General features: G+C 41.4%; 2 protein-coding genes across 5 annotated transcripts in view; one reads left to right on the top strand and one right to left on the bottom strand.

Annotated features, from left to right (window-relative positions):
* Positions 1-14,168, top strand: part of LOC111870341 (pleckstrin homology domain-containing family D member 1) — a 31,870-nt gene that overhangs the window by 12,654 nt on the left and 5,048 nt on the right. The window contains exons 6-9 of the mRNA XM_023862535.2: positions 8,275-8,451; positions 8,578-8,750; positions 9,971-10,061; positions 13,619-13,805. Coding sequence (XP_023718303.1) covers positions 8,275-8,451; positions 8,578-8,750; positions 9,971-10,061; positions 13,619-13,805 — 628 coding nt within the window. The remainder of the gene's footprint in view (positions 1-8,274; positions 8,452-8,577; positions 8,751-9,970; positions 10,062-13,618; positions 13,806-14,168) is intronic.
* LOC111870342 (ubiquinone biosynthesis monooxygenase COQ6, mitochondrial) overlaps positions 13,712-14,168 on the bottom strand; it is a 110,917-nt gene continuing 110,460 nt past the window's right edge. For all 4 annotated transcript variants that reach the window (XR_002843827.2, XR_002843828.2, XR_002843829.2 and 1 more), the window contains one exon: positions 13,712-13,798. The gene's annotated coding sequence lies outside the window, so the exon portion shown is untranslated. The remainder of the gene's footprint in view (positions 13,799-14,168) is intronic.

Here is a 14,168-nt window from a genome sequence, read left to right as displayed (position 1 = left end):
CGATATATATCGTCGAATTTGATGATGTTAAATTGTTAAAATGTTCGTAACCGCGAGGTTTCATGTGTGTCATGAATTGGGAATCGCAATTTAAAAGTCCTTGCAGTGTTTGTAAATACAAACTGTTCGTTTTTTAAATTTCGTTAAGTAGAGGATGTACATTTTCTTAAAGCTGAAAATTTGCCGCTGTGATTGTTTAGGGTGCTGTAATCACTGTGTTTACTGTTGCTTGCTATTGTTACTTTATTTCTGAAGTGACAAAGGCTGAAAATTTCTCTGAGGATGAAGCTTTTAATCATGTATCACGACCCTAAAATATGTGTCGCATCTCACATCTCAGAAGTTCGTGCCTTCGGCTTCTTGTTATTACCGATTACAGGAAATTAAAAACGTACGACATAAGTTTCGAGATTTTTCATGACGAGTTCCTGTGGCCTCCAGTGGCATAACGTTAACACCAAATTTAATGAAAGTTTTCCCAGCTACTCTCAACCTGAAATATGCGGACAGCAGACAGGCATGAACTCCTCCCTTCCGCAATCTGTACATAAATATTGATTTTGCGACGGTATGGACCGGATACGTCTAGCTCAGTGTACGATATATCAAAGGATGCTTCTGATTCAATAACAAAATGGCGTAACTGTGGGGAGGGGTGAAATAAGGGAGCTCTTACCCCGGGATCATAAAGTAGGCTTGAACTCAACATGTAATCAGAGATGGTTGTCAGTATTCTAATATGGTTAAAAGCCGTATTGCATCGTATTGCCATGATGTGTTGTATTTTATTATTTTGCTTCCGTGGACGCATTCTGCATACAGATATACTATACGTTAAAAGTCTGAAACATGTTTCAGCCTTTGGCCATCAGGTACTGTACGTGCACCTTTGATTTCTTTGCTCTTTTCCTGACAATGGTCAATGTTCACATGAGGGTGTATTTTGTGCTGTCAGTTACTTACATGGTAGCAATACCATTTTATGAAGAAAGCAGTCTTCTGGGATTTGGCACCGTGTATATGTGGTGTTAACCGACGTTTCGGAGGAACGTATCTTCTCCATCTTCAGGGTAGAAGAAAAAGTCTGCTTTTACCGGTTCTCACGGTCTCTCCGCTTGCAGAATTCTTATTTTTTCCTCTACCCTGAAGATGGAGGCGATACGTTCCTCCGAAACGTCGGTTAACACCACATATACACGGTGCCAAATCCCAGAAGACTGCTTTCTTCATAGTCACCGCCGTGAAAGCCTCAAATCTTAAATACCATTTTAGTCGACGTACTTGTAATATTGTTCATTAAATCGCTATGAAAGTTTAAACAAAATATTTGTCTCTGTGTAAATCTTATTCCTGTAACAAAGGTGTACTGTGATTTCACATTGCCTGTACCAGAAGGCACTGTGACGAATATGGCATGATTCACCTCGTCACGGTCACGTTCTCAGACGTGACGTCAATTGTGACGTCACCTCCGTCCCACATGGGAATTCCGCATGAAGTTTCGATGACGTAGTTTAGGACAAGAATATCTGTGATCGATTTGTTGGCTGTTACTGGTGATGCAGATGTTTTCCGTGCAACGGAAATCACTTGCTCGTTCTCTAATGGCACCCAAAATCGCTCATATCTCATTTATTTTAAAATGTCATTAAATTCACATTCAAGTGCAACACGTTTCGGCCTTACAAGGCCATCTGCATGAAATTGTTTACCAGTTGAAACTGTCGCTCTAAATCAGTTCGTATGTCGATGCATCACATTCTATTGCATATCGTTGTTCGCACTTAAATGTGTTTGGGAATGAACACTCTCTCATCGCTCCGCATTATTTTTATTTTGCGGCGTCCACGTTGGGCCCCCTTCGTGTATTGTTCTCATTAGTCGGCCTTGTGTCCCAACAGCAAACCAGTGAGAACTACACACGAAGGGGGCACAACGTGGACGCCGCAGAATGAAAATAACTTTTGACGTACATATGGCATCAGTGGCAAGGTTCTATGGTAGCTGTAGGAGTCACGCAGCCAGCCAGCCATCTACGTCATTCCAAGGAAAGGACGCGTCATGGCATTTTACCAGAACTTTCCTATGTATTGATCGTGCATTTCGGGTCTTGTTTACTGTGCGAGGTTGCCACTCTTTCACTTGACTTCTGTTAAATGCGTGATTAAATTCATTTTAGGGAATTACGTTTTCAGATATCTCGTTAACAGACGTTTCGGAGGAACGTATCGCTTCCATCTGCAGGGTATAAGAAATCCGCGAGCGATGAACCAGCTTGAGCAGGTGTCTGTAGACCGAGTGCCAGTCAAGACACCCAGCTATATAAGAACAGGAAGGGCAGGGAAAGAGGCCACCCTGTGCCCTTAGTCCCAGGCTCACTTTAACCGGCCGGAGGAAACTTGATAATTTCTTTGGAGGCAGGCCCGCTGATTTAATGTTGCCGGGACAGCACTCTGATTCGGTTGAATATGGTCCCGACATAGGGCAGGAAGGAGACAGTCTGGTTTGTCGTAGGGTTGACATGTTCGGGCGACGGTCGAGGACTCTGTGGATCTGCCGGTTGTATACAATGCTCTGTAAGTGCGGCAAGGTCTGCATTGGGCACACAGGCCGTTCCGTGGACACGAGGTTGAAGGCGCATCCAGACAAGTCAGCCACGGCTGAACACAGCGTAGACTTGGGACACAGCATTCAGCTTCACAATACATACATCCTCGCCACCAAGACCCAATACATGGATCGCATCATTAGGGAGGCCATTGAGATTGTGCTCCATCCCAACAACTTGAACAGAGAGGTGGTGTTATGTCTCAGCAAGTCATGGAAGCCTCTCATCTGCTCTCTCAAGAATCCTCCGGAACATGACGCCAGATCCACAAGGTTACGCAGGTCGAGGCACTGCTGGCAGTTTAGTCACGAGGCTAATTAGGTCATTGCTCTCACGGTAACGTTGCCTTTCCTTTCCCCCAAATCGATCCTAGACCTGCTCTGGCCTATTACCTGCTGGCCCATCTCCCCTGACCCCCCAGAACCTCCCCCCTCCACTATTGATTTCCCGGATGGCCCTACTCCCTTCCCTTCCTGTTGTTATATAGCTGGCTGTCTTGACCGTCTTGACCGGCACTCTGTCTATAAGGTCTACAGACACCTGCTCACGCTGGTTTATCGCTCGTGGATTTCTTATACCCTGCAGATAGAGGCGATACGTTCCTCCGAAACGTCGGTTAAGGAACTATCTACACGGCGGCACATCCCAGAAGACGGCACTCTTCAGTATCGCACATTGTTTACTTATGAGGATGGTAAGGACGTGCCATAGCTCAGGCGGTTAGTCGCTGTCTTCCCACCGCGGAGCCCCGGGTTCGAGTGGGATTTTTGGTGGACAAAATGGCACTGGAGCAGGTTTTCTCCGAGTACTTCGGCTTTCCCTGCCAGTCTTCATTGCACACACTGCTCGCTGTCACCCTCATCTATCATCTGGGACTGGTACAATAGGCTAGTAGTGGCCGCAGTACTAAGTGCACTCAGACTCACCCCACTGAGAACAGTAAAAAAATGTGGGGATAAAGTGATTGATGGGTGATTGCCTTCGATTCCCAGCAGGAGGAAACGTCCAGAACGGCATTGGAACCTACCCAACTCCCTATCCAACGAAAGCTCTGACACTCCACGCTTCATGGAATAGAGAAGTCTTTCTTGAGAAGCTGATAGTTATTACTCATGAAATCCCTCATCTTTTCTGGATCCCGAAGGTTCATTAATACGTTCACGAAAGCCCACCTTCAGCCAATTCCAACTATTTTCTTGTCTTTATGTTATCCTTTCATATCAGCCTAGGTCTCCTATGTGGTCTAATGCCTCCGGGTTTCCGACCCAAATTTTGTATGTATTTCTTATCTTTCATATATGCTTCAAGATCCGCCAGTCTGATTCTCCTTAACTTTATTGTCGTAATAGTACCCTGGAGATGGAGCCAGCTCTGTCCATCTCATCCCCTTGTCTTGATCATTATAATTATACTGCACTCTTCGCCACATGTAATTAGAATGATCAAGTCAATGGGGATGAGATGGGCAGAGCATGTAACACGAATGAGGGAGAAGAGGAATGCATATAGGATATTGGTGGGAAAACCAGAAGGAAAGAGACCACTAGGAAGACCAAGACGTAGGTGGGTGGACAATATTAAAATGGAGAGATAGGCTGGAGTGGTATGGACTGGATCCATCTGGTTCAGGATAGGGACTGCTGGAGGGCTCCTGTGAACACGGTAATGAACCTTCGGGTCCCATAAAATGTTGGGAAGTTCTTGAGTAGCTGCAAAATTAGCGGTTTCTCAAGAAGGGCCAGCTCCATGGAGTGATTAGTTAGATGTAGCCAGTATGTTCCTCCGAAACTTTCGCAGCCATTACTACATGTCATAGCCCAGACGACTAAACTATGAAGTGTTTGCCAGTTATATCAGACAGCTTATATATTAATACCAGCATGCAAAGATTTAAACAAAGAACATGTACGTGCAGCCCAGCACGCAATACGTGCCTTCTTCATTAATACTGACAGTGCTAAGTGCCCAGGTACATTCTTATTTTCGGAAGGAATAACAAGTACAATCTTAATTTGCGGTTAAATGACATGCATACAAATGGATGCGTAAACTTATTATATCGTTTTTGTGAACTGATATTGGATTGGCCATCTCGATTGTCGCTGACTGCATTGCGGGCAAGTCTCTCAGTCCACCGGTGTTTCCACGCGACCTCTGTGAGCTGTCGACTCATATCGCCTTGGCATCGAGCCCTGTGTAGGCTCTTGGCCAAATTGTGACGTACAGCGAAACATTTCCGGAACTACTAGGGTTTCGGATCTTGTCCATCGTCCGGTATTCTAGAAACCAGAAAAAAAAACAGCGTTTCGGGAGCTGGATCTGTTTCCGTCCTCAACCTAGGGGTGGGAGACACCTACTCTGTTGGGCCCCTTAGAGGTAGCCTGACGTTCCAGTGATTGCAGTTAGCTCTTTCTAAGGGACCCAACAGAGTAGGTGTCTCCCTTCTCATCTGAAGACGGAAACAGGTCCAGTTTCCGAAACGTTGTGTTTTCGAGTTTCCAGAATACCGGACGATGGACAAAGTCCTAAAACCTAGTAGTTCCGAATATTATACACGATCGTCAGAACCCTTTGGAGACTTTTACGTTTCGATGTCGCCTCTCTGTCCAGCGTGTAGAAAAGTGCAAAGCGTGCTACGCGTACACCGAAGGCACACCCTTCTTTTCTCATGGCAAGACCATAGACAGCTTTAATTATGATGGCAGCCGCCCTTCGTTTCTGCTGACAGTAGTCCCGTCATGACGTGTTGCTCAGCGGCTATCAGTGTAACCATGCCTCCATTAGTCCTGCATTTGTCGGGCGTTGGCTCTGTTATTTTTGCAGTCTGGTCGTTGGTACTGGCCAGTGGTTGGGGGATGTTGTCGCGTCTTACGGCCTCCATGACGTAGCAGTTTAGACACAAGGCGGGTGCATGGGGGGGGCGATTACTGTTTCCTGTTGTTGTTTTTGTTTGTTTGTTTGTTTTTTGCGAAGTCACATACCTTGTAGTTTGTGGGATGACACATCTGACATTCACACCCCTGAAGGATACTCTGTGCACCACTCCCCTTCTCTGGGAACTCTCAGCGCCATTGGCCACCCCCAGTCCAAACACATTTAGGGGGTTGCTTGAAGTGGACCCATATGTGGCCCAAACCCTGGCTTGTGAGCTCAAAGGAAACTGACCTCTTTTTATTGAAGCCGAAGGTTCATTACCGTATTTTTAAGAGCCCATGACTAGTCATTATCATGACTCAGATAAATCAAGTCCACAAGATTAAGCCCCATTTACTCGAGATATCTTGTAATGCTGTTAAGATGTACACATGAAAGAGGATGAGATGCAAGAAAAAGATGGGAAAGCCAAAAGGGATAAGACACGAAGGCACAGATGATAGGATAATTTGCAATGGATAGGGGTCACTGACATACTTTTGGTTCCTAAAACCTTGTCACAAAACTTTACATTGAATTTAGTTTAGTTCACTCTTTCAGCATTAGGGATACAGGGCTATTTCACTACCTCCACGCCTTTACCTGATTCCTTACTGATCTCTGATTACAAGAAGACATTTGTCATAAATGGAGTTCTAATGGCAATGACTTAGAAGATGTAAGATTTGAGGTTCTCACAGCAGTGGTTATGGAGAGTTCTGTCTTCTGGGATATAACCCCATGTAATGCAGTGAAAGACGGACGATGTTTTGGAGGAACATATCGCCTCCATCTTCAGGCCAGAAGAGTAAGCCAAGCAAGAAACCAGCTCTACTTGCTGCCTGCTGGTTTCTTGCTTGGCTTACTCTTAACCCTGTCCTTGAAAATGTCAGTTGACTTTCACTAGACTATGCAGCATTATATCACAGAACACAGAACTCAACTATGAAGCTGTTTGTTTTGATTGATTTAGAATAGTTCCCGAGGACAAGATGGGTATGAATAATGAGAGGTGAAGAACGTTAAAGGAAGTGGTCATTGCCTATTTCAAGGCATTATCTTTCCATCTGTGTAGGTGCACCAAGGAAACTACTAAATGTCTCAGAATACCTCTTTTGTGAGCAAAGATTCCAACCTAGTACATTTCAAATATGGAGCAGGATGTGACATTCAGTGATAAAGGAGTAGTAGGTATTGTGAACTGAATTAACCCCATCGCACAGTCCTCACTCTGTATTATATACTCATTGCCAGGGAATTTTATTTATTCTTTGGCATTTCTAATGGGGTCACAATCACGGGATCAATTCAGACCTGAATCATACTAAACAAAAGTATCACTCTCCTGAGAATGCTGTTTCCACAATCTCTGTGCTACATGTGGGAAACTTTCTAAAGCAGTGTTTAGACATTTTTGCTTTATATGTGCTGTAGAACCTTTACAAACAAGAGTGTCTAGACAACCTAGGAAACGGCCAGACTTATGCATTAGGAGCCCAAGCCTAACACATGAGAGGTTTGAGGTGAATATTATGTCTTCTGGGATGTGACATGCCTAGTTATATTACCATATAACATCCTGTTTAGATTTGAGTAGGTGGGATGTGGAGGAAGAATTAATACAAAAGAGAACACCTACCTACCACTCAGCGCTACAGCCCTGGGTGAGCCTTGGCCTCTACAACCAGTCTCCACTGCCCTCTGGTACAAAAGAGAACTTATGCTTTGAAAATAAAACACATTTTAGTGTGGGAAAAAGCAATTATGGGGGAACACAGCAGAAATAACTCAGTGGAAGAACATAAATGATTAAGAGTCATTTTAAATCATTGTGGATGCCAAATGGAAAATGTGCAGAGGGGAGTCCAGCAGTTAGACCAGCCCTGTCAAACATGCTTACCACTTACTTTGGAAAATACCACTTAAAGTAAGTCCTCACATCAAAACATAACAGCTGTTAAAGAGGTCTGTGGAAAATTACAAAGCATTTGTCATAATTTTGAAGAAAATAATTTTAATGCAAAAGATCCTTTTTGTCATATACATTACTGTTGGAATTAAATTTATTTTATTTTATATTTGAAAGAGGGCAGGTAGTAATGTAATTGGTTGAGGCACTATGCTACAAGCCAGAAGGTCACAGGTTCGATTCCCAGTGAGGTCCTTGGATTTTTCAGTTGACCTAATCCTTTCAGCTGCATTATGGCCCTAGGGTAGACTCAGCCTCTAACAGAAATCAGTACCAGGAATCTTCCTGGGGGTAAAGGATGGCAGGCATATAAAGCTGACAACCTCACCACCATCTGTGAGCCCACTGTCTAGGAAATGTGGGAGCCTTGACGTCTCACAACCCTATGGGTCTCCACGATCTGTTACAGGGATAGCTTTACTTTTTTTTTTAATTTTATATTTAAACCAGTGTCAGGAATTAAATTCTCAGGAACCTGAAGATACCGTGTTCAGAAGAGCTTGCCACCAGATCCTGGCCTGAGTCAGACAGATTAAGTCCATATCCTCGGTCTGTTTCAATTTTATACTACTTGTTCAAAGTAGTTGCCTCTCTTCAGATTACCTGCTGAAGTTTTAGGGCTATATCTCCTTTCTGCTTTCCAGACTTATCCTGCTCCTCATGTCTTTCTTTTTTTGTGTACTCATCCTGCCAAGCATGCCACAGCATACCATCATGTTATATTTCCAGTCCCTTGCTATTTTGTGCCAAGCCATAGTTCATGTGTATTGTAATGTTTCTGTAGGAACTAGAGAAGTTAAACATGGCTTTAGATGAAGAGAAACAACGTCTGGAACAAATGATTAAAGAATTTCAGAAGGAGCATGAAATTATGAAATTAGAATATGAGGAAACAATTGGAGCCATGAAGATGGTGCAGCAAGACAAAGAGGCACTTCAGAGTACAACACAGAGTCTTCTAGTGAGTACCTACAGTATGTCAACAAAAGTTTGAATAGCATGGTCATTATTTTATTGTGTTTTCCTCTGTTTCTAATAAAACATTCACTTTGGCTAGCATCTTGTCATTCACGTCTGTTTCTTGTAGAACAGTTTATCAGAACTTGAAGAAGAAAAGAAGAAAATCCTGCAGAATCTACATCAGCCAAAGGGTCAACACAGTAGAACATCTCATTCAACGCAGAATTTGCAGGTTCATTTACAAGGTATTGAAGAGGAGCAGAGGTATCTTTTAGAAGAGAAGCAAGAGGTAGAAGAGAGGTGAGGTGTTGCATCTGCTTGATATGTTTATGTGCCTCTTCTACTTCCTGTAGTCTAAATCTCAACACATTTGCTGCAGCAATTCAGGGGGTATCATGCATTTCATATTTAGAAGTTGAAAATTACTGGGGCTGCCAATAGATTTAAAGTCTGTAAAGTTATTCTTATGATAGTTTTCAGTTAGAAGACAACTGAGGAGACCAGTGGACATAGAGGCAGATTTCTTTGAGGTGTACTGTTAAAATACTTTGTCTGCTAGCTACTCTTGACAAATGTTCTGTTCTGATTTTCCTCTTTGTCTGCCAAGATGAGTGCTACATACTATTTCTGTGAAACTATTGCCACCCACGCAATATTCATTCTCTTCTATTAACAGAACTCTAAAAATGGGGGAGGGGGAATTAGGAAGGAAACCAAAAGATATGAAAAACCATAATGAAAAGAGGTATTGTAGAAAATTCTGAACTGCAGTACTTTACCTCATTCCATTTTGTGCATTCTGAGCTTAAGATATTAAGTAAGAAAGGTCATGTACCTGAAACAGCTGATAACTGCATAATTTTTTAATAATCTTGACACCCCTATCAATTAATTATGTTACAATTGTTGAACAGTTTGCAGAGTTTCCTAACTATGAGTATATTTTGAGGTTTTGGAGGCAATACAGTATCTCCCAAATTGAAGTATAGAGCATTACTGCTATATATAATCTTGCTTAGTCAAAGTATGTAGACAGTTTTTTTCTCTCCCCCCCCCCCCCGGCACTACAGCCCCAGTGGGCCTAGGCCTACCTCCATGAACTCCGTTCACTTCGGTTTTTCTAGATCTTACACATTCGGTAGGACTCCTTGGGCGGGTGATCAGCTCGTCGCAAGGCCTCTACCTGTACACAAACACAGAAAAACACACACAAACCAAACATCCATGCCCTGAGTGGGATTCGAACCCACGATCCCAGTTTCCAAGCGAGCGAAGACAGTACATGCCTTAGACCGCTCAGCTACCGTGACCGGCATGTAGACAAAATACTTTTCATATATTGGAATTCCTATTATACCTCATAATTCTGAAGAGGGAGATGCACATGTGTAGTAATGTTATGCAAACAGTTTGCTGTATGGGAACAATGATTGTTTTGTCTGCCGTATTTTGAAATATTATTTTACAAAAATACATTTTCTCTATTGGAAGTGAGAAATTGATATTGTGTATCTTTATAGATTTCAAGAAAATGAACTGAGAGCTAAAGTTCTGGAAGAAGAAAAGAAAATTATTTCTCAAAACTCCAACCAACTACTATCTTCTTTAAATGTAAGTTTCATACACACTCTGGGGCTATCCCACTGGTGACACCTAAACATACGTATGCATTCACAAGTATGGTATAGTTCCTGGACTTGTATATTAGAGATCTCTCTTTGCTCTGAGACTGGGCACAGTCAGTACGGATTTTTCTGCATGTCATTTCCTTCGTTCACATCTAACGAATGTATAATATTGTAAATGTGAGAAACACCATGCCCCCCTCATGTTGAACTGGTAGTTCTTTTGAAATTGCTAAGTTCATCTCAGGGGACGATACCTTCACCATTGTCACATTAGGCAGAGGCAAAGAAAGTTATATTGAAGACATTAACTACACGCACAAACGGAGGAACTGTCATTACAATTCACGACATGTTTCAGCTTGGATAGGCCATCATCAGGTGACTGTTGAGGAAATGCACAAATGGTAACAGGCTACATGTACACTACAGTCATTCATCAGTAATCTGTCAGATGACAGGTCCACAGTCTCTTCCAATACAGTTCCTCCACTTAATGCGATCTCAAGCTTTCTCCTTCAATTAAAATATCCTCTTCTGTCCCCAAGGTCATCCAGCATCTTCTTACGTCTTCTTCCTCGTCTTCTGGGCACTTCTATCCACCCTTCCGGTTTGTTTTATCTCCAGAGGAAACATCTTGCATACATGGTATCTCTGTTTTTGGAAAGAGACTATCCAGGAAAGTGATAATGTGGTAGCTTTTCTATTTGCTTTCCACATCGCAGTACAACAGCCATTCAAACCACTCTGGTCACGCCTGTTGCTATACGAACTTGACCCATCTTGAGCATCATTTGCTCTGTGCTTCAAGTCGCTGCTGATGACGCTGCTTCCGGCATCAGTTTTTGGTTTTTGGTCTCTCTCTTCATCTGATGCCTACCCTTTGACCTGTCCAGCAAGGGAGGCCCTGCCAGTAGCTACACTACCGCTGGTATAGCTCTCAGGGTCCTTGGCATACTCAAACCCCCTCACCATGATAAGGTGGAGACACCAACGAGGGGGGTACACTACAGTGCTAGTATAAAGAAGTTTGTTACTTTAAATGGGATTGGATCCTACATAATACTAACCATACATTAAATTTTTAATTAAGAATTTTTAAATCATACCAAAAGAATGTAAAGAGCGGATCCCCTATGAAATGTGATTATTGGATGTTTTGAAATTGGCCTGGTGGTAGATGGATCTTACAGTTAGTGTGCTGCATTTGTTTTTCTTTCTTTCCTTTGTGGAAGATTGTTTCTAGCAGCCATTCAAATGTTTAATGTTGTTTGAGGTTTCTAGTAGCCATTCTAATGTCTGCTGTTGTTTGAGGAAGGCTAGCATGCAGAAGTAAATGTGTGGAGCAGTTCTCTGTGGTGATGGATCCTTGTGCTGGTGTGGTACCTGATTAGAAGGCATTGTTTCAGTATTTTTAAAATCTTAATTTGAAATCTAATGTATATGTAGTATTATGTCAGATCTGAGCAAATTTTATGTAAGAAAAATTTTTTATACTAGGACTGTAGTTTATATGTAGTCCATTACCATTTGTGTATTTCCTCAAGAACTGCCCGATAATGGCCTGTCTGGGCCAGAACATGTAAATTGAAGAGTACCCTCTTCTGGGATATAACACTATGTAGTCCATTGAAAGTCAAGCGACATTTCCAAGGAACATATCGCCTCCATCATCAGGGTTGAAGAATAAGCTGAGTCAAACATCGGTTGACTTTCAACGGACTGCATGGCGTTATATTCCAGAAGGTGGAGCTCTTCTTAACCATTGCTGTGTGAACCTCAAATCCTACATGTTGTGAATTGATAAACAGAAAACATGTTAAGAATGCCGTCTTCTGGGATGTGGAACCGTGTAGGTCTTGTGTAAACCAACGTTTCAGAGGGACATATCGCCTCCATCTTCAGGGTACAAAAATTCACAAGTGAGGAACCAGCATGAGCAGGTGGCCCATGCCAAGAAGTTGAATGCTCACACAGTTTTCCAGGGACAATATTTTGTGACAACTCAAGTTCCAGGTGTCTGACTGTTTCATTCCCAGCTCCCGATGTATTCACCAGTACAACAAGATGTTTAGTAATAAAGATAGATCAGATATAACTTCCATCCATCTTCAATTGATATAAATCCTGTAGTCATTTCACTGTTCCATGCAGTGAGCTCAAATACACATACCACACTGCACATGAATTTTCTTTCTTCTTTTCTTTTTGTTAAGTACTGACGATATAAGAACATGTTTTGAATGAAAATGGTAGATGTTAAGGAGATTTAATTTTCATGTAATTTACATTTTTTTTAGTGAGAATTGAATGTAAAACTATTTGAATTTGTTGCCCTCCCCCCACCCTCCTCCGGTACTTCGCTGTAATGAACTGCGTTACATTACAGTCTTACCAGAGACAGTGCATGTTGCAGTTTTATTTGTTCTTCCTTATTATGGCCTTCAGAAAATGGGGAAATTACAAAAGCAAACACAATATATAAGATATGCAGTCATCTTTTAAACTTAATTATTACTATTTAATTTGGAGCTTCAATCTTCAAATAGAATTCAGACAAATATAAAGAAAACTGCTTAGTTCATAATTGATTTTCTAATAAACTTTTTCTATTATACATGGAAAGATACATGTGTGTGTCCTGTGTCCTGACTCTCCTCAGTTCATGTCATAGAAGCTTGATATCTCTCAGGCTTGAATATTCTAAATGACATACAGACAACTCCCAATTCTGATCTTCTGGGTCTCTCCCACATAATTAATAACTTCTGGGATATAATGCTGTATATCCTGGCAAAAGTCAGCCAACATTTCAGATGATCAATCTGCTTGCTACCTGTTTCATGCTGGCTTACTCTTCAATCCTAAAGACAAAGGCAGTGTGTTCTTCTGAAATATCAGCTTTTACCAGACTATATGGCATTATATCCTGAAAAATATGTCTTCATGGTGACCGCTATGAGAACCTCAAATCTAACAAGAATATGATGCTGTTAGAGGAATGACATACATTTGTACTTCATAATTTTCTGCCATTAATGGTATCAACATGATGGCTGTGCAAACGTCTGGGGTGGTAGCAACACTAGTGATTCTTAATGTAAGGCCAAAAGTTCTGTGTGGTAATAGATATTTTGAAAATTATGCAACATTTGTTAAGGCATATTTTTTGTAGAATGTGAAATCTATATGCAATTTCATGTTTGACGGCAATAACAAATGAACTGTGAGAGCTACACATGTTTGGAGATGTATAATAAACAGACATACAAATTTTGTACAAACAATTTATTGTAATGTTAACAGTTAAAAATTGTTGATAATATAAAATTTCAAAACTTTACTTATGTTGGTTGAATTTAACACAGAATCCGTACAAGTGGAGATTATACACAAAAATGGATCAGTAAAATCTGTAATTATTAATTTGCAGATCTTGCTAGCTTTAACATACAGACTGAAGCATCTGAAATGAAGTACGCATCAAAACTTCTTTTAAAATCATGTATGTTCCCATAATTTTAATTTGTATGGGATCTGCAGGATTTGCTTGTACAGCAAGATTTGCCAGAAGCTGAGTTGCGGCTGGAAGTTTCAGCTCGTTTGGAAGCAGAGCGCCGGTTACGTTTGGCGCAAGATTCAGTACACCATCTAGAGGGTGCACTGCAGACTGACATAAGTCCATCCACACTGCGCACAAAAATACTTCCAGATGTGAAGAAACTGCGTAGTAAGTAAATTAATGCAGTGAAATCTTTATATCAAATGTTATTATATTAAATGTCTCAAATCTAGCTCAGCATGCTACAATGGTTATCTAAAATAAATATTTTTTTCTTTTTATATGATGCCTCTTCATATTCTTAAATGTAGCTAATGGCAACTAAATATATGGATGTCTTGCAGCAATCAAATTTTACAGACTGGTTAAGAAGACTGCCATACTGAAAAATAATAATCTATTCTGGACAAACAGTAAATTTATTTACTCAGTATTTTATAGAATAAAACAACCTGATAATATGAAGTATTTAATCAACTTTTTATTTTGAGGGGGTGGGTTTCCCCATGTACTTAGACCAGTTATTGGTCC

The sequence above is a fragment of the Cryptotermes secundus genome, unplaced genomic scaffold, assembly GCF_002891405.2.
Source record: "Cryptotermes secundus unplaced genomic scaffold, Csec_1.0 scaffold391, whole genome shotgun sequence".
Lineage (NCBI taxonomy): Eukaryota > Metazoa > Arthropoda > Insecta > Blattodea > Kalotermitidae > Cryptotermes > Cryptotermes secundus.
Note: the sequence above shows the minus strand (reverse complement) of the source record. Positions and strands in the feature narration are given on the sequence as shown.